The 24,892-nt window shown below is 41.6% G+C and overlaps 1 protein-coding gene across 2 annotated transcripts in view; it reads right to left on the bottom strand.

The window, feature by feature from the left end:
• Positions 1-24,892, bottom strand: part of ABCC5 (ATP binding cassette subfamily C member 5) — a 100,663-nt gene that overhangs the window by 29,336 nt on the left and 46,435 nt on the right. For both annotated transcript variants that reach the window (XR_010909530.1, XM_067466098.1), the window contains exons 8-17: positions 18,266-18,413; positions 16,626-16,774; positions 13,534-13,641; positions 9,508-9,858; positions 6,961-7,032; positions 6,524-6,648; positions 3,618-3,690; positions 2,616-2,819; positions 2,226-2,369; positions 65-167 (exon numbers count right to left, since the gene is read on the bottom strand). Coding sequence is in view for 1 of the 2 variants with exons in the window: in XM_067466098.1 (XP_067322199.1) it covers positions 65-167; positions 2,226-2,369; positions 2,616-2,819; positions 3,618-3,690; positions 6,524-6,648; positions 6,961-7,032; positions 9,508-9,858; positions 13,534-13,641; positions 16,626-16,774; positions 18,266-18,413 (1,477 nt within the window). In the remaining variant the exon portion in view is untranslated. The remainder of the gene's footprint in view (positions 1-64; positions 168-2,225; positions 2,370-2,615; positions 2,820-3,617; positions 3,691-6,523; positions 6,649-6,960; positions 7,033-9,507; positions 9,859-13,533; positions 13,642-16,625; positions 16,775-18,265; positions 18,414-24,892) is intronic.

The raw sequence follows: 24,892 nt of genomic DNA, 5'->3' as shown, positions 1-24,892 counted from the left end.
AAAAAACCTACAACAACCCAGTGATTCTGGCCATGAAAGCCTTCGACAATACATTAAACCATACCTTCTTCCTTCTTGATGACCTTCTCTTTCTTCACAGACCCTGTTTTGGTGCCTTTATCTTGATGCCTTTTCAACGAACTGTTTGTGGCCTTCTTTACATTGATCTGCAAGAAGTGGGTGGTTAAACTTCATAAAGGGGAACTCCACCAAGTCACAAATTTAACACAAAGAGGTAAGACATGTTTGGTCAGGATATGGGCAAACTTCGGCCCTCCAGGTGTTTTGGACTCCAGATATTTTGGAGTCCAAAACACCTGGAGGGCCAGAGTTTGCCCATGCCTGATATACAATATACCCATGCTCCCACATTAACTGCAGTTTTCAAATAATCTGAAATGTCCCCATTGTGTGAAAGCACTGCTGGGGCAGATTAGCAATATGAGATGTTATTGCTTCTTTACTTCCCCGACAAAAACTACCAGGAAACACTTATTGGTCAGAATGCTCTCTCACAGTGTACACGGTACAACCGCACGAATACTTAGCTACATAATAGTGGCACTGAGAAATTATTTTTATTATTTATTGTTTACAGTCATTATATTCTGTCCTTCTCACCTCGAAGGAGACTCAGGATGGATCACAGAACACATACATGGCAAACATTCAATGCCATTAAACAGACAGGACAGACAACAGATACAGATATTATATTGGCATTTTTCCCAACTTTGGTGTCCTGGAGGTTGTGCTTGATTTCGGCCACAGGGAGGTGCTGTCGCTCCATCCTCTATGAGAAAGAGCCTTGATCACAGACTTTTTCCTTCATTTGATTGCTGGAATTTTCTTGTATTTCCTTTATGGTGCTGTAAATTACCTCCCTGCTTAAGCAGTGCCTAATTTTTCTACTCAGAGCTTTTTTGAACTGCTTAGGTGAAGGTTGGGTGCTCACTCCAACCCGGGCTTCGAACTGTCAACCTTTCAGTTGGTAAGATCTATTGCTGTTGATGATTAACCAGCTGTGCTAAAGCCCAGCCCTTCTGTCAGTGAATAGAGAAGATGAATTACAGGACACTAGTAAGAGTGTCCTCATGCATCACAGCTGTTTTCAAACTGCTTAGGTGAACAGTAAGCTGGGCTGAAGATTGGCTGCTCACTCCAACCTGGGTTTTGAACTGCCAACCTTTCAACTGGTAAGATCTATTGCTGCTGGTGATTAACCAGCTGTGCTAAAGCCCGGCCCTTCTGTCAGTGAATAGAGAAGACAAATTACAGGACACTAGTAAGAGTGTCCTGATGCATAGTTGTATTCCTTAGCGCATATCCAGATGGACAAAGAAAGTGAAGCTGGCTTCTCCATGTAGTAACTTAACAGAAGCCTTTTAGTGTATACAAACTTTACTAAACTGCCCATTTATAATTTCTACAGATGTAAACCCACTTATGAAGACATAAATCCCCAACAGAATTCCAGTAACTCTCATTTAGGCGGCCAGATTAATACTAAAGATGGCTCCTGAAATTTTAATAATAAATAGGGAATTTCAGCAGGTTTTGCTTATTAACTAACTATGTGGCAAGCAAGAGCTGCTTCGGAATAAGCATTCAAAGTACAGCAGTCTAGTTGCTGCTGTTCATTATTTATTTACTGGATTTATATACCGTGTTTCTCCTCCTGAGGGGATTCAAAGCATAATAGTGGCAAAATTCCAGCATAATAATGGCAAAATTCAATGCCGTACATACATGTGAAGACCAAGACATAGAACTAGACAATAATATATAACTATAAATTAAAAACATAACCGTATTAAACATAAAACACAGAACGACATTAGAACATAAACATAACATTAAAATATTGATAATACAGTAGCATTTATATTAAAACCCACCTGTTAAACAACACAAGTTATTAAAATCACGCCATCCAAAACAGGCATAGGCAAACTTTTGCCCTCCAGGTGTTTTGGACTTCAACTCCCACAATTCCTAACAGCCTACCGGCTGTTAGGAATTGTGGGAGTTGAAGTCCAAAACACCTGGAGGGCAAAAGTTTGCCCATAATAGATTTAGAAACTTAATCTTCTTATATGTGTTCTTTTACTATAATCCTTTTAATTTCACTTTGCTGTCATTTTGCTTATCATATGGATACAGATTTAAAGGGTATATTACAACGAAAAATCACTGTATAGAAACAGGGAGGAATAGTTAAGCACCTCGATGTGTGGAGTCTCTCCGAGTTGCAGATTGTTGAAAATGGTTGCATAGTCACCATTCAAATTCATCAGATTCTCGTGGCTTCCCCTCTCGGTGATACAGCCTTCTTTCATGACAATCACTTCATCACAATCCACAAGGTACTGAAGACCAATGACAGGGAGAAGTACACTTATTATGTGGCGTGCCTAAACAACAACCTCGCCCCCCCCCCTTTGTTGTCTTGCTCTCTTGGCTGCATTAATGCTCTTATAGTAAAGGTAAGCTGCATCCCACTCCATCCCCACCCCTCTTTGTAAACTAAAAGGCAATTTTGGCTATGCAAATTAATAGTTACCACCACTCAAGCCCCATAGGTGTATGAAAATGGTTGGGGAGCATTATTTTACCTGTAGCTGGTGCGTGATAAACAGAACTGTTTTCGACTTCAGGTGTTTTCGTATTGCACTGTTGAAGATGTGGTTTCCAACATGGGCATCCAAGGCACTGAGGGGGTCATCAAGGATGTAAATGTCCTTGTCGCTGTACAAGGCTCGAGCAAGGCTGATCCTCTGGCGTTGGCCCCCACTCAGGTTTGCACCTCGTTCACCAATCTACATTAAATAAACTTGGTTAAAAGGCTTATTTTTATATCACCTGTTTATATTTTTCTGTCATACATAATACCTTGAATATGCAACTTGCCATTCCATTAAAAATATCAGCTGCACGTCTAACCCATTTTTTTTTTGTCGTGTCAGGAGCGACTTGAGAAACTGCAAGCTGCTTCTGGTGTGAGAGAATTGGCCATCTGCAAGGACGTTGCCCAGAGGACGCCCGGATGTTTTTGATGTGTTACCATCCTTGTGGTACACAATCACAGATTAAAACTGTTTGTGGGTATATGTGTTTTGTTATTCCAATCTAAATGCCAGCCTTACTGCAATATACAGGGTGTGTATGTCTTAGCTAGAAACTCGAAATGCTCCAAAATCCAAAACTGTCTACATGGGTGGCTGAGATAGTGATCCCTTTGCTTTCTGGTGGCTCAGTGTACACAAACTTTATTAATGCACAAAATTATTGCAAAATTGCCTTCAGACTATAGGAAGAAGGTGTATATGCAGCATGTTTAGACTCCAAAATATCTCATCTCAAATGCAAATATTCCAAAATCCAAAGCACTTCTGGTCCCAAGTGTGTCGGATAAGGGAGACTCAACCTGTCCCAGATCAAATACCAAAATGAACAACTTCAATATTGCAATACTGATTACAGTCAGGAGCTAAAATTGAGTAGTGACATTTGCAAAATGCAAGAGAAGCTCTTTATCAGTTCCCAAATATGACCTCCTCTTGCTAATCAAATCCTTCGTAGAGTGCAAGATCACAACTGTCATGCACGATTCCTACCTCTGTCATGTCTCCATTTGGCAGGATAGCCAGATCAGGTCTGAGACAGCAGTTATTCAAGACAGTATTATATCTGAGGGCAAAAAGTAAGATGTAAGAGTAGCAACATATGCATTTTTCTGGCTTCATATGAAAAAAACAGCATAGTTTCAGAGTGTCATAAAAATTCTTGTGGGTTTTTTCGGGCTATATGGCCATGTTCTAGAGGCATTTCTCCTGACGTTTCGCCTGCATCTATGGCAAGCATCCTCAGAAGCAACCTCTGAGGATGCTTGCCATAGATGCAGGCGAAACGTCAGGAGAGAATGCCTCTAGAACATGGCCATATACCCCGAAAAAACCCACAAGAACTTAGTGATTCCAGTCATGAAAGCCTTCGACAATACATTGTCATAACAATGTTTCAGCAAAATCAATTAATGAAAGATAATAATAATAATATCCATGTTAGACAATTATGTCCTTTCAACAAACAGTGTTGTGACCGTGTAAACAACTTACAGCCACTTATCTAAAGTATTCACACAACAGAGACCTGACAGGCAAAACAAATGGCTATGAAAGATGATTAATTAAAATGCTTAGCAAGCTCAACTGCATTTGCAGTGCTAAAAATATTTCACTGGTTCATATCTTGCATTACTCCAGATTTTAAATCCCTCCAAGACTAAGCCAATTCTCAGGTTCATATATTTTGGCCCTACTTTCTTCCTGGGTAGCCTGGAAGGTGACTTTTACTACATTTAGTTAGACTTCCAGTTGGAAACACCTATGACCATCGCACCACACAAGTGTCCAGGAATATAAGCAGTTTATTGTAAAACACATAAAAACCATAAGAATAAGAAAGAAAGACATAAAATCCAAAAAGATTTAGCAACAGGTGATAACCAAACAATAATCCAAATGTCTCTTAAAGTTCCAAAGGTGATAAAGTCCAGAAACAGCCAGAAATCACAGGTACAGCATAAGTTCACAAGTAAGAAGGTATAACTAGTTAAAACTTGAACAGGAGTACATTAACAGGAACATAGAAAACTTCCAGGATATTAAAATCCAAAACCAAGGCTTGACTTGAAACATGAACAAGAGAACTCGGGCTTAGCTTCTCACTCTAACGCAGCGTTGCCTGAACTGCCCTTAAAGTAAACAACTTGTTGTTGAATAGACACCCATGAAAGCATTATGTCTCCCATGAATTTTCTTCCCAACTTTCCCACATAATCTCTCAGACTGGCACAATCCATTTTCGGCTCTGATTTGTAAACTTTTGTTGATCTTCATAGCTACAGGTGATTACTCCTGGAAACCCTCCTTATCATTCAGCTCTTCACTCAATTCCTTATCTGCTGTTGCTACTTCTGACTCCTCAGACTGGCCTTGAGGACCTGCACTTTCTGAGCCACTTAATCTCACAGAGAGAAACATCATTTCCCAGACCTAAAATTCCCAGATTTGAGAGCCCATAAGTTTGTGCCACAGGAAAGCCCACAATCCTCTCTAAATCATCAGGTAACCCATCAGCCTCTGGCAGATTTACAACACTAGGAATCAAAGTCAATGAATCTAAAAGGTTAGGGATTCCTGCCAGTCACATGGGAAGAAGAGGTATGTGAGACTGAGATTTTGTCTGGTCTCCCAGAACTTTTGTTAAGTAATGCTCAATCCTGGTTTACGGTTACATACAAAGGGGATCAAGCCTGCGTTAAGAGCTGAGGAAAATGTACACCAAAGGCAGAAACCTGTAGAGGCCAGCCGAGGCAGAACGCCTAGTTAATGATTCATGATTTACACTGCTATGCAAATATACAGTGGCTGCCCAACAAGGGTGAGCAAAGTGCAGCCATGAAGAAACAGGAAGGCTATTTTGCAGCCCTTTTTCCTCCCCAGATTCCTCTGGACAGTTTATTATCTTCAAACCCTCCGGGAACAGATTGCAATATTTTATTGTACCGTATAGCATTAAAAACATAGGGTTGCTATGTGTTTTCCTGGTGGTATGGCCAGGATCCAGAAACATTCTCTCCTGATGTCTCACCCACATTTTTGTGGCTATACAGAGAAGCCACTGAAATCCACAAGCATGTGGACAATTTCAACAGAAAGGAGAAAACCACGACGATGAACAAAATCTGGCTATCAATATTTTAAAAAATGCTAAAATCAGGACAGTAAATAAAGAACACCACTCAAAATAGGGGACTTGTGGTGGAGACTCCTTCTTTGGAAGCTTTTAAACAGAGGCTGGATGGCCATCTGTCAGGGGTGATTTGAATGCAATATTCCTGCTTCTTGGCAGGGGGTTGGACTGGATGGCCCATGAGGTCTCTTCCGACTCTTTGATTCTACGATTCTATGATTCTATGACTTCCAGACAAGAAACAGTCAGGGCCAGCTAATCACCTCCCATCAAAAGATTTCCTCAGGCAGGAAGAAGCCTAGCCTTGAAGCTGCAAGGCTATTCAAAGCTAATCAAGGTGATGAATTCCAACATTCACACTTGCCTCAAACAAAAAGAGTTCTTTCTCCCACTCTGAATATTCCACAGATATATAAACCCCACTTGTCTAGTTTCCAATAGATCCCTCAACCTCTGAGGATGCCTGCCATAGATGTGGATGAAACGTCAGGAGAGAATGCTTCTGGAACATGGCCATACTGCCCAGAAAACACACAGCAAAGAAGTGATTCAGGGCGTGAAAATTTAGACAACACATTAAAACACAGTGTTTTCAAAATTTCAGGTGGACTTTAACAATTTATATAGCCTTCAGACAGTCTCAGAGACAAAAAAAAAAAAACAAGTATGCTGCAATTCTTCTTTGTATATTTGCAGTGTCAAAGTTCTATTAAATCGCTATACCAATGCATACTAGCCATAAGTCAACACACTGGGAGTTACAAACCTTTCTTCCTCAAACTCCTTTCCAAATAGGATATTGTCTCTAAGCGTCGCATTGAGAATCCATGCTTGTTGTGCAACGTAGGCAAATGTTCCATCAACAGAAATGCTGCCTTCCAGCAGAGTCATCTGGAACGAAAAGCAGAAATTTACAATGAATCCACTACATGATTGTGTAATTTCCTCCTTCCCTCCCTCACCACCTTTCTGGCATGCAAAGCCAACCCAACACCAATTTAAGACATTTTAAGATCTTAAGTATGACCCGCTTCACTGCATTTTATGATCTGAGGTCAAATTAATTATTTATCATGTGGGCTAAAGGCCCATGATACAAGATGTAGCTGCTGGCAGAGCGGATGGGCACAAAGAGAATCAGAAAGCAACAGAATCAGAAATAACTTACAGTGGGGGGAAAGGAGCCAAATCAATATCTCTCACCTGTCCTAAAATGGCTGAAATAAGTGACGTTTTCCCACTCCCCACGCTGCCACAAATGCCAACAAGTTTCCCCTAGATCAGACAATGGAAAGAAACACTGTCACACAAGAAATACATATTTCATCCTGGTTAAGTGCATAATAATAACAGAAATGTGTCAATGAATTAGAAAAGAAACCCATTGAACAATATTAGATTGCACAATAGAGAGGCAGGGAAAATTTATATTATCCAAGTTTAGAACTAGATTTGTGTTATGTAGTTGTCAAAATCATCTACACTTGACTTGCAAAGTATCTGGTTCTAAAAAGGAGAGCAGCACTAGACTAACAACACAATCCTATGTATATTTACTTTGGAAGCAAAGGTGACTGAACTAAACCAGCTTTTGAAAGGTGCTAGGACAGGCATGAGCAAACTTTCTAACTTTGGGGCCACTTGGCAGGCTGCAGCAGGATCGGAAGGGAGGGGGTTCTCCCCAAGATCCCTCCCTGGCCTTTCCTCCCCTTTCTCTTCTCTTCTGGGGGAAGAAAGTGAAGGAAAGACAAGAAACGTTTGGATCCCAAAAGGGTTGGTCTTGGTCTGGGTGAGATGGTGGATGGGAAAGAAAAAGTGTATCCATGAGACCCCGTATTGCCTACTCCTGATATAGAATCCTAGAATTGGAAAAGACCCCCAAGGGTCATCCAGTCCAACTCCCTGCGGAAAAGTCTCCAGAGAAGGAGACTGCACCATATTCCCAGGCAGCCTATGCCACTCTCCAACAGCTCTTACACTCAGGAAGTTCTTCCTAATCTTCTCAGTTGAATCTCTTTCCCTGTCATTTGAAACCTTGGCTCCCTTGTGCCCTGGTCTCTAGAGCAGAAGAAAGTCAGTTTTCCTCCTCCTCAATGGGACACCCTTTGAAATCCCAAAACATGATTCTCATGTTCCCTCTCAACCTTCTCCTCTCCCAGCTAAACATCCCCCAAAAGGAATGGCGGAAGGAAAAGGAGAAGGAAGGGAGGTAGTGAAGGATGAAAGAAAGGAAGGGTAGAAGAGAATGGAGGGAGAAAGGGAGGGAGGGAGGGAAGAGAGAAGGAAGAAAAGACAAAATGGAAGGAAGGAGAAAAGGATGAAAGGGAAGAGAGGGAGGGAAGAGGGAAGGAAAGAGAGAAGGAAGGAAGGATAGGATGGTGAGAGAGAGGAGAGCCTGAAAAAAAGAGCCCAAGGGGCCACAACCAACCCCTGGGCCTGTGTTTGCCAATTCCTGTGCTACCTATCCGAACGTATCTTGGCCTATCAGCCCACCAGGACCCTAAGATCTTCTGGGGAGGCCCTGCTCTCTATCCCGCCTGCTTCACAGGTGCGGCTGGCGGGGACGAGAGCGAGGGCCTTTTCTGTGGTGGCCCCTCGGCTATGGAATGCCCTCCCCATGGAGATAAGAGCAGCCCCCTCGCTGATGGTTTTCCGAAGAAGATTAAAAACCTGGATGTTCGAACAGGCATTTGGTTAATTCGGTGCAATTGAATGTAACGATCAATAGGACTGGTAAAATGGACGACGAAACTGGATCATGATTTTAGTTAGGAGATGCACTGGATGATTATCGATGTGCTAATAATGTGTATTGTGTTTTATGGTTTTAAATTGTATACTGTTGATTGTTGTATTTTGTTGTAAACCGCATTGAGTCGCCATTTAGGCTGAGAAATAGCGGTATACAAGTACAGTAAATAAATAAATAAATAGAAGCAGAGCTTACATTGTTTAAAAAGAGGCACTTTAAGACATCTCTCATAACAACAACAACAGCAACAGCAACACTTTGTTTATATTCCATCCTCTCTTTTTGAAAGGACTCAGAGCAGATTACAGCATATATACAAACACAAACATTCAATCCCTTGATACAATGAGACAGAAATTCACAGACAAAGGCAAAGGCTTCCCCTTTTATCCCCGGCTTCTGGAGGCAGTGCTCAACTCTGGCTCTGGGGGAGGTATTCATCTCCATTTCCAAGCTGAGGAGCCTGCATTGTCCATAGACACCTCCTGGTCATACAGCCGGCATGATTGCTTGGAGCGGCTTGTTAGTCTTTCCACCTAGGCAGTAACTATTGATCTGCTCATATTTGCATGTTTTCAAACTGCTAGGCTGGCAGGGACTAGGGCTAACAGCAGGAGCTCACCCCGACCTGTGGATTCGAACTGCCAGCCTTCAGGTCAGCAGTTCAGCAGCACAAGGGTTTAATCCATTTTGCCACTGCGGCCATTTTATTTCTACATAAAACATACAAGTGCCCTGGGAGTCATATCAATACATGCTTCTTTACATCTCTTCTCCAAAGTTAAAAATATTTCATTGTGCCAATATACTGAAAATAAGTGTGCTGCCCGGTGCTAAAAACAACTCTCATTATAAGCCCAACCATGGGACAATAGAGGGAATATAAATGAATAAAGTAATGACAACAACTCTAACCATCTGTCATTCCATGCAACTTAAAGGCAAGACATCATAATTCTAGGACATATTTGAGCAAAAAGAGCATTTTCTTTCCTTACCTTCTCGATTTCAAGGTCAACATTATACAGCGTCCTCTGAAGTCGGACATTTGACAGCTGGATGTGCTTCTTCTCCTCCTCAGGACTTGGGGGGTCATCGCTGTCCACTAAGAGGTGGTCCTTCTGCTCAGCGAGCATCTCCTGCTGTCCCTCATGCTCCTCTAGCTTCGCATTCTCTTTCTTGCTCTTAGCCATCTTGTCTTTTTTCATTTTAGGGGTCATCTTGGGTGAGCTCTGGACACTAGCATGGGAGGATTCCCATGCCAAGGTGGCATTTTTCACCTCTATGGCTGCGTGAGGATTGGCTGGCTTTTTCTTTACCATATGAACCTCTTCCATTAGAAACAAACTCTGATAGGAGTTGTGAGAGAGGTGCAAAGATGAGACACCAGGTCAAGACTGAGGGGGGGACACAAGCCTACGGCACACTCACGCAGCAAAACACTCAGGCTATACAGTGGGAGGAAGCTGAAGAGCAAAACGTAGCTCATTAGTGAAAACTAACTCCAGGTCCAGAAAAGAACCTGGATATCCATGGATGTGGTGGTTCTCAGACAGAGAGACTTCTGCAGAGTTACCATACTGTGGACGCAGGCTTGGACATAAGATAGGCTTATTGCCAGTCCTTTTTACCTCACTTTTTTGTATTTCAAAGTTTGGATATCATATTAGGCAAGGGGAGGAAAAATTGCAAGACTTAAAGAGATGGAATAATATCTTAGCAAGTCATTGTTGGCGGAGAAATTCCATTCCCTAGGGATCTAACCCTAAATTCTATTCCTAGGGATCTAACAATTTCTCGTCTGCAAGCCTGGAGTCAGGACAGCACTGTTTAAAATGCAGAGGCTCCATATCATGTTTTTCCACCACATCCATCTATTCAGAAACATTTTCAGAAAGTATTGCAATGCCTGTCACAGTTTGCAAAGAAAAACAAAAGACAAAATAGTTGCTACTTGGTTACAACAATATTTCCAAGAAAGTAACTCCTTCCCTGACTGACTCCCAACATAAAAACAATTATAGGAATTGCTTCCCAAACTTTAACATCATAGAGTCTCTCAGAACTATCTGTCTTCCTTTGTCACCTATGTTTTTCTTTTAACACACTGTACATTTTAAAAATGGCTCCCCTTGTCTCTTAAATACTTTGTTTGAGAAGTAGCTGAAATGGCATGATTAAATTATTTGCCAGCATAATTCCTGCATGTTCAACGCACTCTACGTTCAACGCACTCTACTCTACTACTGCAACACACTCTACGTGGGGTTGCCCTTGAAGACTGTTCGGAAACTTCAACTGGTCCAGCGAACAGCAGCCAGATTGCTTAGCGGAGCGACATACAGAGAGCACACCACCCCCCTGCTGTGCCAGCTCCACTGGCTGCCGGTTCAATTCCGAGCACAATTCAAGGTGCTGGTTTTGACCTACAAAACCCTGTATGGTTCCGGTCCAGTGTATCTGTCCGAACGTATCTCCCTCTACATCCCACCCCGGAATTTGAGATCATCTGGGGAGACCCTGCTCTCAACCCCACCGCTATCATAAGTGAGGCTGGTGGGGACGAGGAGCAGGGCCTTCTCAGTAGTGGCCTCTCACCTGTGGAACTCACTCCCGGGGGAAATCAGGGCATCAATATCCCTCCTCGCCTTCAGGAGGAAGGTAAAGACATGGTTGTGGGACCAGGCCTTTGGGCAATCTGACAATTAGATATGGAAACCAGATGGATAGGACTGAAAGGACTGACAATTGTGAAATTGGAATTTAAACTATGAGAGTGTGGAACACTGACCGTCAATGAGGTTTGTATTGGTTTTATTGCTTTTATTGGTTTTATGGTTAGTTTTGCCTATAATGATTATTGTTTCTGTTAATTGTTGTTATTGCTAGAATTGCTGTCTTTGTTAACTGATGTTATTGTCTTTTGCTGTTATGTGATGTGGGCATCGAATTGTGCCTCGCCTTTGTAAGCCACCCTGAGGGCCCCCCCCCCCCAGTGGTCAGAAGGGCGGGGTAGAAGCAACCGAAATAAATAAATAATTAATAAATAAATAAATAAATGGCACAAGCTTTAAAATCTAAGCCTGTTTATTCATTGAATAAGTCCTGGGCAAACTTGAGCCCTCTACGTGTTTTGGACTTCAACTCCCATAATTCCTAACAGCTGGAAGGCTGTTACGAATTGTGGGAGTTGAAGTCCAAAACACCTGGAGGGCCAAAGTTTGCCCAGGCCTGTGTTTAAGCATAAATCAATTTCCTTTCATCTTCAGATAGCCCTGGCTAGGTTATTCTGTTAATAACATATTCTCCCAGGGGGGAAAAGGCTGGACATTGGCTAGTCTAGGAATTGCAAGAAATGGGACACAAATATCTGCAAGCTCAAAGGAAAAAAAATGGAAAGGGAATGTGCAGTATTCAGCTGTTTTCCTGTTTGTGATCTGAAAAGCTTTCTCAACTTACTTGGGAAAATGACTTGGCTAAGCAGACTGGTCATATGCTTGAGGATTACGTGATTTAATTGTGAAGGTGTGGTCTTAAATGTTTTTAATTGTTTTAATGTATTTTATAATTCTATTTAAATGTTTATTTTAATTATACGTTGTTTTATGGCATCAGTTACCTATGTGTCAGCCGCCTTGAGTCCCCTCCGGGGTGGGGAAAGGCGGGGTAGTAATGTAAATAAATAAATAAATAAATAAATGGACCACACACTCTAGAAATTACCCAGAATTCTCTACAATTCCCAAGGATCCTGGAGCAGGGAAGTCAATACATGTTGTTGTAGGTTTTTTCGGGTTATATGGCCATTTTCTAGAGGCATTCTCTCCTGATGTTTCGCCTGCATCTATGGCAAGCATCCTCAGAGGTAGTGAGGTCTGTTGGAACTAGGAAAATGAGTTTATATATCTGTGGAATGTCCAGGGTGGGACAAAGAACTCTTGTCTGTTGGATTTAGGGCCTTCTCGGTGGTGGCCCCTCGGCTCTGGAACTCTCTCCCATTGGAGATCAGAACTGCCCCTTCCCTCCTAAGCTTTAGAAAGTTGGTGAAAACCTGACTTTGGAATCTGGCATTTGATGAGTGAGTCAATGGCTTTTGACCATACGGACGGATGGGGATGAATAGTGATTTTTATGCTAACGACTTGGCTTTATATAATTATATGATAGTACTTTAATGTGTTTATATTAGTGTATTATTGATGTGATGTTTTTAAACTATTGTGTATGAACCCCCTTGTTGTAAACCGGTCTGAGTCCCTCGTTGGAGGTGAGAAGATTGGTATATAAAAGTTCTAAATAAATAAAAATAAATTCAACTGGCCACCTTGATTAGCATTTGATGGCCTGGCAGTGCCTGGGGCAATCTTTTGTTGAGAGGTGATTAGATGTTTCCTCTCTGTTGTTTTGCTGTTGTAATTTTAGAGTTTTTTAATACTGGTAGCCAGTATTAAAATCACCTCTCAACAAAAGATTGCCCCAGGCACTGCCAGGCCATTCAATACTAATCAAAGTGGTCAGTTGAAACATTCACAACTAGCTCCAACAGACAAGAGTTCGTTGTCACACCCTGGTCATATCACAGGTATATAACAACAACAACCCAGTGATTCCGGCCATGAAAGCCTTAGTCAGTACATGTTGTGTGGAAACTGGAAAGACTTTGCTCCTCAAACTCTTGCAGGGTCACCTGTCTGTTTTTGTCTGGTATCAAGAGACCTGCACATATATGTTTCACATACTGTCCTATTTTCAAACTCTTAACGGTTTACATTATAACAACTCTGAAATCTGGGGAGACAATTCTATTGAACAACAAGAAGTGAATGTTTTAGTGGCTGACCCAATATTATACTCAAATAGCTAAGCTTTTAAAGTTCCAAGAATAAGGCATAGACTTGACTGGCCTTGCTACAAAATTAGCTAAGGAAATAGTAAGAGGCTTAGCATATCACTATCTCAAAAACTATCCCCACATTCAAAGGCTCCCAACCACAAGAATAAGCGACAGTAAGATGATTACTCACCTTAAATCTATCAATTGCAACGGATGCTTCAGAAAGAGACTTCACGGAAAAAGGAGTAACTTTCAGAGCAAAGGTCATTGAATTGAACACAGTAACCACTGTAAAAGCCTGAAACACAATGAAATACCTTTGACTGCAACATCTGTATTTGCATCAAATGTAAACTTGAATTAAGAACTAATCAGGGCCTTTAGGTAAAAACACATTTCTCTTGGTGACATCCTGACGGTATTTTCTTATTTCATTCTAGCTGCCCCCTGCCATGCGTTGCTGTGGCCCAGTCTGGTGATCTGGAAAATACTGTTGGTTTCTAAGATATGTAATTTCTTTATGCTTGTGGGTAAACAGTATTTCTTGTCAGTGTTGATATAGTGTTGATGATGTCTGGTTTGCCTACTCTGGAACATGCAACATATCATTGTCCTTCTTTAGGAGTCCCTTTCAAATCTATGATACTATATCTGGCATATATATGTGTGTGTGTAAATCATATCTATTTATCTATATCTATGGCTGGATGGCTCTTTCTCAGGAGGGCTTTCATTATGTTTTCTTGCCCTGGTAAAGGGAGTTGGACTGGATGGCCTTAAGGCAGCATTTCTCAACCTGGGGGTCGGGACCTCTTGGGGGGGGGGTTGTGAGGGGGTGTCAGAAGGGTCGCCGAAGACCACCAGAAAACACAGTATTTTCTGTTGGTCATGGGGGTTCTGTATGGAAAGTTTGGCCCAATTCTCTCGTTGGTCGGGTTCAGAATGCTCTTTGTTTGTAGGTGAACTATAAATCCCAGCAAATACAACTCCCAAATGCAAGGTCTATTTTCCTCAAACTCCACCAGTGTTCACACTTGAGCATGTTGAGTATTCGTGCCAAGTTTGGTCCAGATCCATCATTGTTTGAGTCCACCGTGCTCTCTGGATGTAGGTGAACTACAACTCCAAATCTCAAGGTCAATGCCACCAAACCCTTCCAATATTTTATGTTGATCATGGGAGTTCTGTATGCCAAGTTTGGTTCAATTCCATTGTTGGTGGAGTTCAGGGTGCTTTTTGATTGTAGGTGAACTATAAATCCCAGCAACTACAACTTCCAAATGACAAAATCAATTTTTTGAGTGATGGTCACTCATTGGCCTAATAGGCGTATTGTGTCCAAATTTGGTTTCAATTCGCCCAGTGGTTGTTGAGTTATGTTAATCCCACAATCAAACATTACATTTTTATTTACACAGATCAAAAGCATTGTATAAAATTGATAAATATAGAAGGAGCACAAGTGGCTAATTTTTTAAACCAAAAATAGGCAACAGTGAACGCATTGTCTGTAGCTTTAAACAATTATTCCTCTGTGCATAAGGCAAGACATTGTGAGCAAGCATACAGATGCAGAGTTCAATGTATTGTCGAAGGCTTTCATGGCCGGAATCACTCAGTTCTTGTGGGTTTTTTCGGGCTATATGGCCATGTTCTAGAGGCATTTCTCCTGACGTTTCGCCTGCATCTATAGCAAGCATCCTCAGAGGTGAGGATGCTTGCCATAGATGCAGGCGAAACGTCAGGAGAAATGCCTCTAGAACATGGCCATATAGCCCGAAAAAAACCACAAGAACTGAGAGATGCAGAGTTGTTTGTTCTGCTCCACAGTCACACAAGGTGGAGTATTCTTCTAGCTAGGGCCATTTTGCCAAGTTGTCTTTTGATCTGCCCACTCTGAGTCTGTTCGGGGACTTTCAAGTTGCCCATTCTTGGTTTGTCCCTGGAGGAAGACCCTCATGGGATTTCCTGAGGTTTCCTGGTTTAGCTGCTCAGAGCGATACTCTTGCTTTTGCTGGGGGAACGTTAAGAGGAGTGGTGGTTCTCATGAAGCTTTTCCTTGATCTGACTCTACTGGGAGGAGGCTGATAGTGAAGGGGTGAATAGAGCTTATTAGGTGAAAGAGATGTTGAAAATGCAGAAATGCAAGCCTAAGAAAGAGGTTTGTCCTTTGGCCTACAAAAGAACAAGAGCAAAAGAGAGATAGAGTTTTGGAAAGCACAGGATGCAGAGTTGAAGGATATGGGACAAGATGACATCCAAGAATTTGAAGTCATAACAATAGCCATGCAGTGGATGGCTTTCACTGTGTTCAACCTTATTTCTCTCACAGTTAGAAGCAACTTCGCGTCAAGTGAGATAATTTTTGGTCCAAAAAGGTTCTAAATTGGGCAGTGGGAGGAGGGCAGATTGCTTCTGAGGTCCTAACTAGTTGCTAACTGTATCTGGAGCAAATACCTAGGTACTTTACAATTTTGCTGGTCAATGGGAAAATAACAACAGAAGAGAGAGAAATCATAATTGCACTCATTCCATCTTTACAATAATTTTGGGTCAGTTTTACATGGGCCATTAGAATTTTCAGAACACATGCATGCAGCAGTATTTTTCTAATGTCTGCAGATTCCTTTTCCATGTAAGAATCAAACAGCAGGGACTGAACATGAGGAAGAACTTCCTGACTGTGAGAGCCGTTCAGCAGTGGAACTCTCTGCCATGGAGTATGGTGGAGGCTCCTTCTTTGGAAGCTTTTAAACAGAGGCTGGATGGCCATCTGTCAGGGATGCTTTGAATTCAATATTCCTGCTTCTTGGCAGGGGGTTGGACTGGATGGCCCATGAGGTCTCTTCCAACTGAAAACTGGAGACTCAACAAATTACTATTTTGCCAAACAAAATATGAGTAATAATTCTGCATGCCTTCAAACAATATCAGTGCAGCAATAAAATATCTCAGGCAGAAATATATACTCTTTATATTGAAATGATGATCTGGATGCAGCTCAAAGAATGAAAACAACAAGGACCAGGCTTCTGCAAAGTCAGGAAAACAACAGGTTTCTTCAATACCTGAGAAGCTTATCTGTTTATGATGGCACTCAGTTTATACACAATTCATTATAAGCTTTGAAATATATTCTGGAGTGTTCTCGCCATTAACTTAGAAACATCCTCCAAAGCTCATGGCTGAAGAAAAGGATGAGCTAGTAGATAGCAGTCCACTTTCCCACAGTTTCATTTCCCACATCTCAGGTTAATACCACCGATCTCTACGCAAAGTTACCTGGGCTGCAGTGAGGTCATAGCCAAGAACCATATGGACAGAAAAGGTCACTACGCTGGCAATCACCACTACGATGGGTGCCACTCCCACTGTGATGCTCTGGAAGTACCCTGCACGTTCCAAGATTTTGCGTTCTTCTTCTCTAATTTCTGAAAATACAGAGCACACGTGAGGCTCATAGCAGCACATTCAAGGAATTCTGCAGTTGCTCCTTCAGAATATACAGTATTGTAAATAAATGCAAAACCCAAACAAAATGAAATTACCTAAGCTTTATATGTTTTTATCTGTTATTATTCTGTGTTTTATTTGGTTACTGTTGTAACAGTTTTTAGTTTATGGGATAGGATTTATGACTATGGGTTGTTGTAGGTTTTTTCAGGCTATATGGCCATGTTCTAGAGGCATTCTCTCCTGACGTTTCGTCTGCATCTATGGCAAGCATCCTCAGAGGTAGTGAGGTATGTTGGAACTAGGAAAATGGGTTTATATATCTGTGGAATGGCTGGGGTGGGGCAAGGAGCTCTTCCCTGCTGGAGCTAAGTGTGAATGTTTCAACTGACCACCTTCATTAGCATTTGAAGGCCTGCCTGAGCCTGGGAAAATCTTCTTTTGAGAGGTGATTAGATGCCCTTGATTGTTTCCTCTCTTTTGTTTTGATGTTGTAATTTTAGAGTTTTTAAAATACTGGTAGCCAGTATTAAAATCATCTCTCAACTAAAGATTGCCCCAGGCACTGCCAGGCCATCAAATGCTAATCAAGGTGGTCAGTTGAAACATTCACAACTAGCTCCAACAGACAAGAGTTTTTTGTCCCACCCTGGTCATACCACAGATATATAACAACAACAACCCAGTGATTGATGGCCTGGCAGTGCCTGGGGCAATCTTTTGTTGAGAGTTGATTAGACTATGAGTATGTTTAAGCAGCATTGAATCTTGCTGGAGTTGTAAGCCATCTTGAGTCCCCCTACGGGGGTGAGAAAGGCAGGGCATATAAATGAAGCAAATAAATAAGCTGTCTTTGCATAGATTGAGCAAAGAATAAGAATTCATTTTATAGCTTTAAATCACTAACACAGCACCGAGTCACCTTAAGATAAATCACAAAAGTGAATAGACTCCTTTAACTTAGGACCAGTCATGCGAGTACGCTATAATTTTAAGTGACTTAATTTCTCATTTTTTATTTAGGATGCTCTGAAAAAGAATGTTGGCTGTATATTATTTTCAGTTCCACATATTATATGAAGAATTAACAGAAAACTATCTGCAATGGACCCTCTGGTGGCACAGCAGGTTAAACCGCTGAGCTCCTGAACTTACTGACCAAAAGGTTGCCGATTTGAATCCGGGGAGCGGGGTGAGCTCCCACTGTTAGCCCCAGCTTCTGCCAATCTAGCAGTTCAAAAATATGCAAATGTGAGTGGATCAATAGGTACTGCTCTGACAGGGAGGTAACGGCGCTCCACGCAGTCATGTTAACCACATGACCTTGGAGACATCTACGGACAACATCAGATCTTCAGCTTAGAAATGGAGAAGAGCACCACGCCCCAGAGTTGGACACAACTAGTCTTAATGTCAGGGGAAACCTTTACTATCAACAATGGACAATGAGAAAGAAAAGTGGCACTCACTTTGAACATTCTGGGAGAAGGCTTTGACCCAGGCATACATTTTAATGAACTTAATGTAATTTAGAACTTCATTCATTTTCTGGACACGCTCATCAGTGACCGCTACGCACTTTCTCCTGAAATAAGCTGTGAAGCGAGACGCAAACATCTGAAACAAAAAAGGCATCATAAATACTGGTACAGACTGCTTTCAGCCAATACAGAGAATAAGCCTGTGAGAGATAATTTAATCTCCAAGATAGAAATTGTGTTGCCTGCTATTTTTCCCTTCTCTATAAGGTGTTTCCCATGGGAAAAGAAAGGAAGATGTGTTCTTAAGATACATATCAACACCCATTTTGAAAGGAAGAGAGCTGAAGGGAACTTCTGAAAGCTGTTATGAAGCCCTCCCATGTAGCTCCTAAAGCTAGAGTTCCTTGGGTCATAGTTTCCATCTGATACTCAAGAGGGCTACAAGTTTTCATGAGTTGTTGTTGTTGTTCAATCGTTCAGTCGTCTCCGACTCTTCGTGACCTCATGGACCAGCCTACGCCAGAGCTCCCTGTCGGCCGTTACCACCCCCAGCTCCCTCAAGGTCAGTCCAGTCACTTCAAGGATGCCATCCATCCATCTTGCCCTTGGTCGGCCCCTCTTCCTTTTGCCTTCCACTTTCCCCAGCATAATTGTCTTCTCTAGGCTTTCCTGTCTCCTCATGATGTGGCCAAAGTACTTCAACTTTGTCTCTAGTATCTTTCCCTCCAGTGAGCAGTCGGGCTTTATTTCCTGGAGGATGGACTGGTTGGATCTTCTCGCAGTCCAAGGCACTCTCAGCACTTTCCTCCAACACCACAGCTCAAAAGCATCTCTCTTCCTTCGCTCAGCCTTACCTAAGGTCCAGCTCTCACATCCGTAGGTGACTACAGGGAATACCATGGCTTTGACTAGGCGGATCTTTGTTGCCAGTCTGATGTCTCTACTCTTCACTATTTTATCGAGACTGGACATTGCTCTCCTCCCAAGAAGTAAGCGTCTTCTGATTTCCTGGCCACAGTCTGCATCTGCAGTCATCTTTGCACCTAGAAATACAAAGTCTGTCACGGCCTCCACGGTTTCTCCCTCTATTTTCCAGTTGTCAATCACTCTTGTTGCCATAATCTTGGTTTTTTTGACGTTTAGCTGCAACCCGGCTTTTGCGCTTTCTTCTTTCACCTTGATTAGAAGGCTCCTCAGCTCCTCCTCTCTTTCAGCCATCAGAGTGGTGTCATCTGCATATCTGAGGTTGTTAATGTTTCTTCCAGCAATTTTCACCCCAGCTTTGCATTCATGAGTTACATTTGTGTATTTTTATTGCAATCAATTGGTTAATATTTTGCCCATTATTTTGGGAGAAACTAGCCTGCTTCTGCCTTTCAGCCTTTTCAGTCAATGAATGAAAACAATGACTGAACATCCAACTGTCTGCTGCCTTATTCCTTTTGGGAGGGACAATCTTCTCTGGTGCAAACCAATTCAGAAATCCAGGTTTATAGTGCAACTATGACTGGGTAGTATTATGTTGACCCAAAGGCAAAATACCGCAGGAAAAACTTTCTAAGTCAAAATGAACTTTCTAAGTCAAAATGAACTTTCATGAACTTTCTAAGTCAAAATTTCTCTGAGTTTGTAAAAATACAAAACATTATCTAGATTATGCATGTAGGCAAAATTAAATAACATTATACTCATATGGTGTGTTGGAAATAGCAACCTTCTTCAAGCCTCCACTAGTAACACTGTTCTACAAATTTTCGATTTTTCTCAGTTTCGGAAACGAAATGTGCCGTTTCTTAATAAATTTAACATGCTGAATTCAAATATAATAATTAAATGTGTTAATTGGCTCTGGTTTTTATGCAACAGCTATTTCAATTTTCTCCACAATAGGTAATTCGTTAATATTATGATAATGCACCTAACCTTACTGCATGTATATAAACCGTGAATATTTACTAAATTTTAGTCAAATTATATTGCCATTAGTTTATACATGATAAATATTTATTTAATTAGTCTATTGTTTATGTTTGTGCAGCAAGAAACTATATTAGTAGGCCTAATGCAGTTGAAAAGTCTGAAAGTTTAAATGTCACTTTAATCGTTGACATTTAGTTTAGTTTGCTTCTCTTGACTTTTCTTTTGTATTCAAGGAAAGGATTGTCTCTTCCAATGCTCCAGCAGGAGTCTGACAGCATTGACGGAGTCCATTTACCTTGATATCTTTTTTCCATAGGGCTTTAGTTACACACGTGCGAGGCATAACTACAGTAAAAAGAACAATGTAAAATGATGTTTAACGATACTGTCTCAGTCTTCAACTGACTGACCCTCACTGTTCAAAAGTCTGGCCTTATATAGGGCTTACTGTAATTGTGAACTATGATATTTTACTGATTGTATGTGTTTTTATGGTTGGAAACCGGGCTGAGTCCCTCAAAGAGGTGAGAAGGTCGGTATAGAAAACTTTGAAATAAATAATAATAAATTTCTGGCTTTTGCACATGGCACTAATACTGCGTCATCAAACTTTCTAGAATATTCTAGAATCTTCCATAGTGTAAGTCGCAACATGCATTTTTTCAACCATACGTGATCACGTGATTGCTTATATCATAAAAACTAGAGCCAATATACATTTTTAAATGTCATTTTCGTTTTCAGCACCCCAAAATCATAAAAGAACAGCTATTTTCAGGCCCGCAACTTTCTAGAATCTTCCATAGTGTAAGTCGCAACATGCATTTTTTCAACCATACGTGATCACGTGACTGCTTATATCATAAAAACTAGAGCCAATATACACTTTTAAATGTCATTTTTGTTTTCAGCACCCCAAAATCATAAAAGAACAACTATTTTCAGGCCCGCAACTTTTTCTCCTTTGAACAGTGTAAGCAATGTACCTGTATGCTGAATACATGAAGTCTGTAAGTAAACCAACAATGTTTCTTTTAACGAAGACTACCTATTTTTCATCTCTTGAGAGTATGATTTAAACCAAGATGTTTTAAGGGAGAGTAGTTTGGGGGGAGGGGGGCACTGAAAAGAACACTTCTGAAACTCTGCTGTTTTTGTGCATTGGGATACCTTTGTTCCTAACAGTTCAGAGAGATAACTAGGTATATCAGTCTAACGAAGGGGTTCTCAACCTGGGGTCCCCAGATGTTTTTGGCCTTCAACTCCTAGAAATCCTAACAGCTGGAAAACGGGCTGGGATTTCTGGGAGTTGTAGGCCAAAAACATCTGGGGACCCCAGGTTGAGAACCACTGGTCTAACAGATGTGAAATCTAATTTGCTTTGCATGAACTCTAGTGGATATTCACCACTAAGGAGGAGGTTGACTCAAGTGAGTTTTTAACTCTTCTCAGGAAGATCATCAGACATCAGACTGACAACAAAGATCCGCCTAGTCAAAGCCATGGTATTCCCTGTAGTCACCTACGGATGTGAGAGCTGGACCTTAGGGAAGGCTGAGCGAAGGAAGATCGATGCTTTTGAACTGTGGTGTTGGAGGAAAGTGCCTTGGACTGCGAGAAGATCCAACCAGTCCATCCTCCAGGAAATAAAGCCCGACTGCTCATTGGAGGGAAAGATACTAGAGACAAAGTTGAAGTACTTTGGCCACATCATGAGGAGACAGGAAAGCCTAGAGAAGACAATTATGCTGAGGAAAGTGGAAGGCAAAAGGAAGAGGGGCCAACCAAGGGCAAGATGGATGGATGGCATCCTTGAAGTGACTGGACTGACCTTGAGGGAGCTGGGGGTGGTAACGGCCGACAGGGAGCTCTGGCGTGGGCTGGTCCATGAGGTCACGAAGAGTCGGAGACGACTGAACGAATGAACAACAACAGGAAGATCATACTTTACAGTTACGATCTCTAACAAGGTCATGCCTTTACAAAGGTTATGATTATTCCAAATAGTATGAATGCCAATCAATTTCCAAAAGGGTCATGCTTCCAAAGGCCTATGGAGATTCCTGGTTTTTCCCAAAAGGTTATGAATGTCATTTTCCAAAATAGTCAGAAGCAAAGCTATTGCAAAAAGCATTTTACACCAGCCTTCCAAAATAAACCACTCTTATTATAGCCATCTGCAGGGGGTGAGGGCATGCAGAGTTAGAGCTGCATGTGAAAACCACTCTGCCTGACATTTACTCCAGTGTTATTATTCATTCCTTTGATGACTTGATGGTTTTTTAAAGGAAATGTTGTGGCCACTGTGAAGTGGATTGCAGCAGCATTGCAATTTATTAAGCACTAGATCAGGTTATTAAACACAGAATGCCTGGTTGAGGACTGTTTCTCACTGTGAGCATGGGATCTGAGACTGTGTGCTATGTCATTCCTCTGAAAGTAGCATTTTGTTGTCCTTTTAACAAAAAAGAAAACCTGAATTCCACAGAGGCAGAGACTAAGGGAGGACTGTATAGCTAAACAGGTCACCCCATTTGCTATGCCCTTCACACTTTAAATTACCCTTTGCCTAAAAGCTACTTCAGGAAAGAATGGAGCAAAGGACAGACATGACTGTTTCATTTGTGTGTGAAAACACATTATTCCATTCACCAGTAAAAATAGTAGCAAGTCGACATGTTTCTCAGAGGCGAGATAGAGTCCACACATTGCTAAGTCACCTGATCACCAGAAATGACAGAGGAATCGTACCAGGTCTATTTTTAAATCAGCAGCCAAGCATAAAGGTTAAGGCCGGAGTGAAAAGACAGCCAGCAGAGTAATGCAGGATCATTATGGGGACAAAGCAGATTCTGCTTATGAAACAAGACCCTGGACATTGAATGCCAGAACAGCAAAACGATCCAACTGTTTATGCCAGTTACTGCTGTACACAAACTCAGATGCTACTAAGTAACGTCTGCTATTTGGTTATCTTTTAATTACCATCACATTCATATAACATTTCTTGCAAATAATGCTTTTAGGACTAGGCAATCGATTAAAGCATAATTAGAATAATTATCTCAAATAGTGGTAATTATCTCAAATTGTGGCAAGTTCTTGGTGGGATGGGCATCCCAAGCCCCCTTCCCTCTCTCCTGAGGAATCTGTACAAGGACCAAGTAGCAACAGTCAGAACTGACCACGGAACAACAGACTGGTTCAAGATTGGGAAAGGCGTACGGCAAGGCTGCATCCTCTCACCCAACCTTTTTAACTTGTATGCAGAACACATCATGCGAGGATGTGCGGGGATTGAGGAATGCAAGGCTGGGGTGAAAATTGCTGGAAGAAACATTAACAACCTCAGATATGCAGATGACACCACTCTGATGGCCAAAAGCGAGGAGGAGCTGAGGAGCCTTCTAATCAAGGTGAAAGAAGAAAGCGCAAAAGCTGGGTTGCAGCTAAACATCAACAAAACCAAGATTATGGCAACAAGAATGATTGACAACTGGAAAATAGAGGGAGAAAATGTGGAGGCCGTGACAGACTTTGTATTTCTTGGTGCAAAGATGACTGCAGATGCAGACTGTGGCCAGGAAATCAGAAGACGCTTCCTTCTTGGGAGGAGAGCAATGTCCAGTCTCGATAAAATAGTAAAGAGTAGAGACATCACACTGGCAACAAAGATCCGCAGAGTCAAAGCCATGGTATTCCCTGTAGTAACCTACGGATGTGAGGGCTGGACCTTAGGGAAGGCTGAGCGAAGGAAGATCGATGCTTTTGAGCTGTGGTGTTGGAGAAAAGTGCTGAGAGTGCCTTGGACTGCGAGAAGATCCAACCAGTCCATCCTCCAGGAAAAAAAGCCCGGCTGCTCACTGGAGGGAAGGATACTAGAGACAAAGATGAAGTACTTTGGCCACATCATGAGGAGACAGCAAAGCCTAGAGAAGACAATGATGCTGGGGAAAGTGGAAGGCAAAAGGAAGAGGGGTCAACCAAGGGCAAGAGGGATGGATGGCATCCTTGAAGTGACTGGACTGACCTTGAAGGAGCTGGGGGTGGTGACGGCCGACAGGGAACTCTGGCGTGGGCTGGTCCATGAGGTCACGAAGAGTCGGAGACGACTGAACGAATGAACAACAACATCTCAAATAGTACTAAAACTGAGAAGCATTTGCAAATCAATATATATATAGCAATATTCCAGAAGACATGTAAAATTGAGATAGCAAAAGCCAATCGGATGTTTCCTTTATTTACGTTTTGTCCTCACAAACACACACCTCACTTATCTACATGTTGTCTTATTACACACACACACACACACACACACATACGCACACACACAAGCAAAGTAATGAGCAGCAACATTTTGCAGGCTTACTCCAGAACAGACAGAAAATTAATAAAAGAAAGTCTGACTAAGCCAACAAGTAACATCCTTAAGCATGAGCAATTTGAAACTAAATTCTGTTCCTGCATTACAGAGGAGGATGTGCCCACTTTCTGAACACAGGTCTGCAGAATTGAGTCATAAGATATTTTTTAAGTATGCTAACATTATAGGAATTTGGCACTTTAAATCCAAAAATGGCCTCAAATTCACAATTTGCTTTCATTTTATTATTTTGTAATAGTAAGATTGAGTGAGATTTCGTTTGGGGGTAAAAGTGAACAGTAAGGAAGGAGTTAAAATCTTCCAAAAAT

Source organism: Anolis sagrei, chromosome 3 (assembly GCF_037176765.1).
Source record: "Anolis sagrei isolate rAnoSag1 chromosome 3, rAnoSag1.mat, whole genome shotgun sequence".
NCBI classification, from domain to species: domain Eukaryota; kingdom Metazoa; phylum Chordata; class Lepidosauria; order Squamata; family Dactyloidae; genus Anolis; species Anolis sagrei.
Note: the sequence above shows the minus strand (reverse complement) of the source record. Positions and strands in the feature narration are given on the sequence as shown.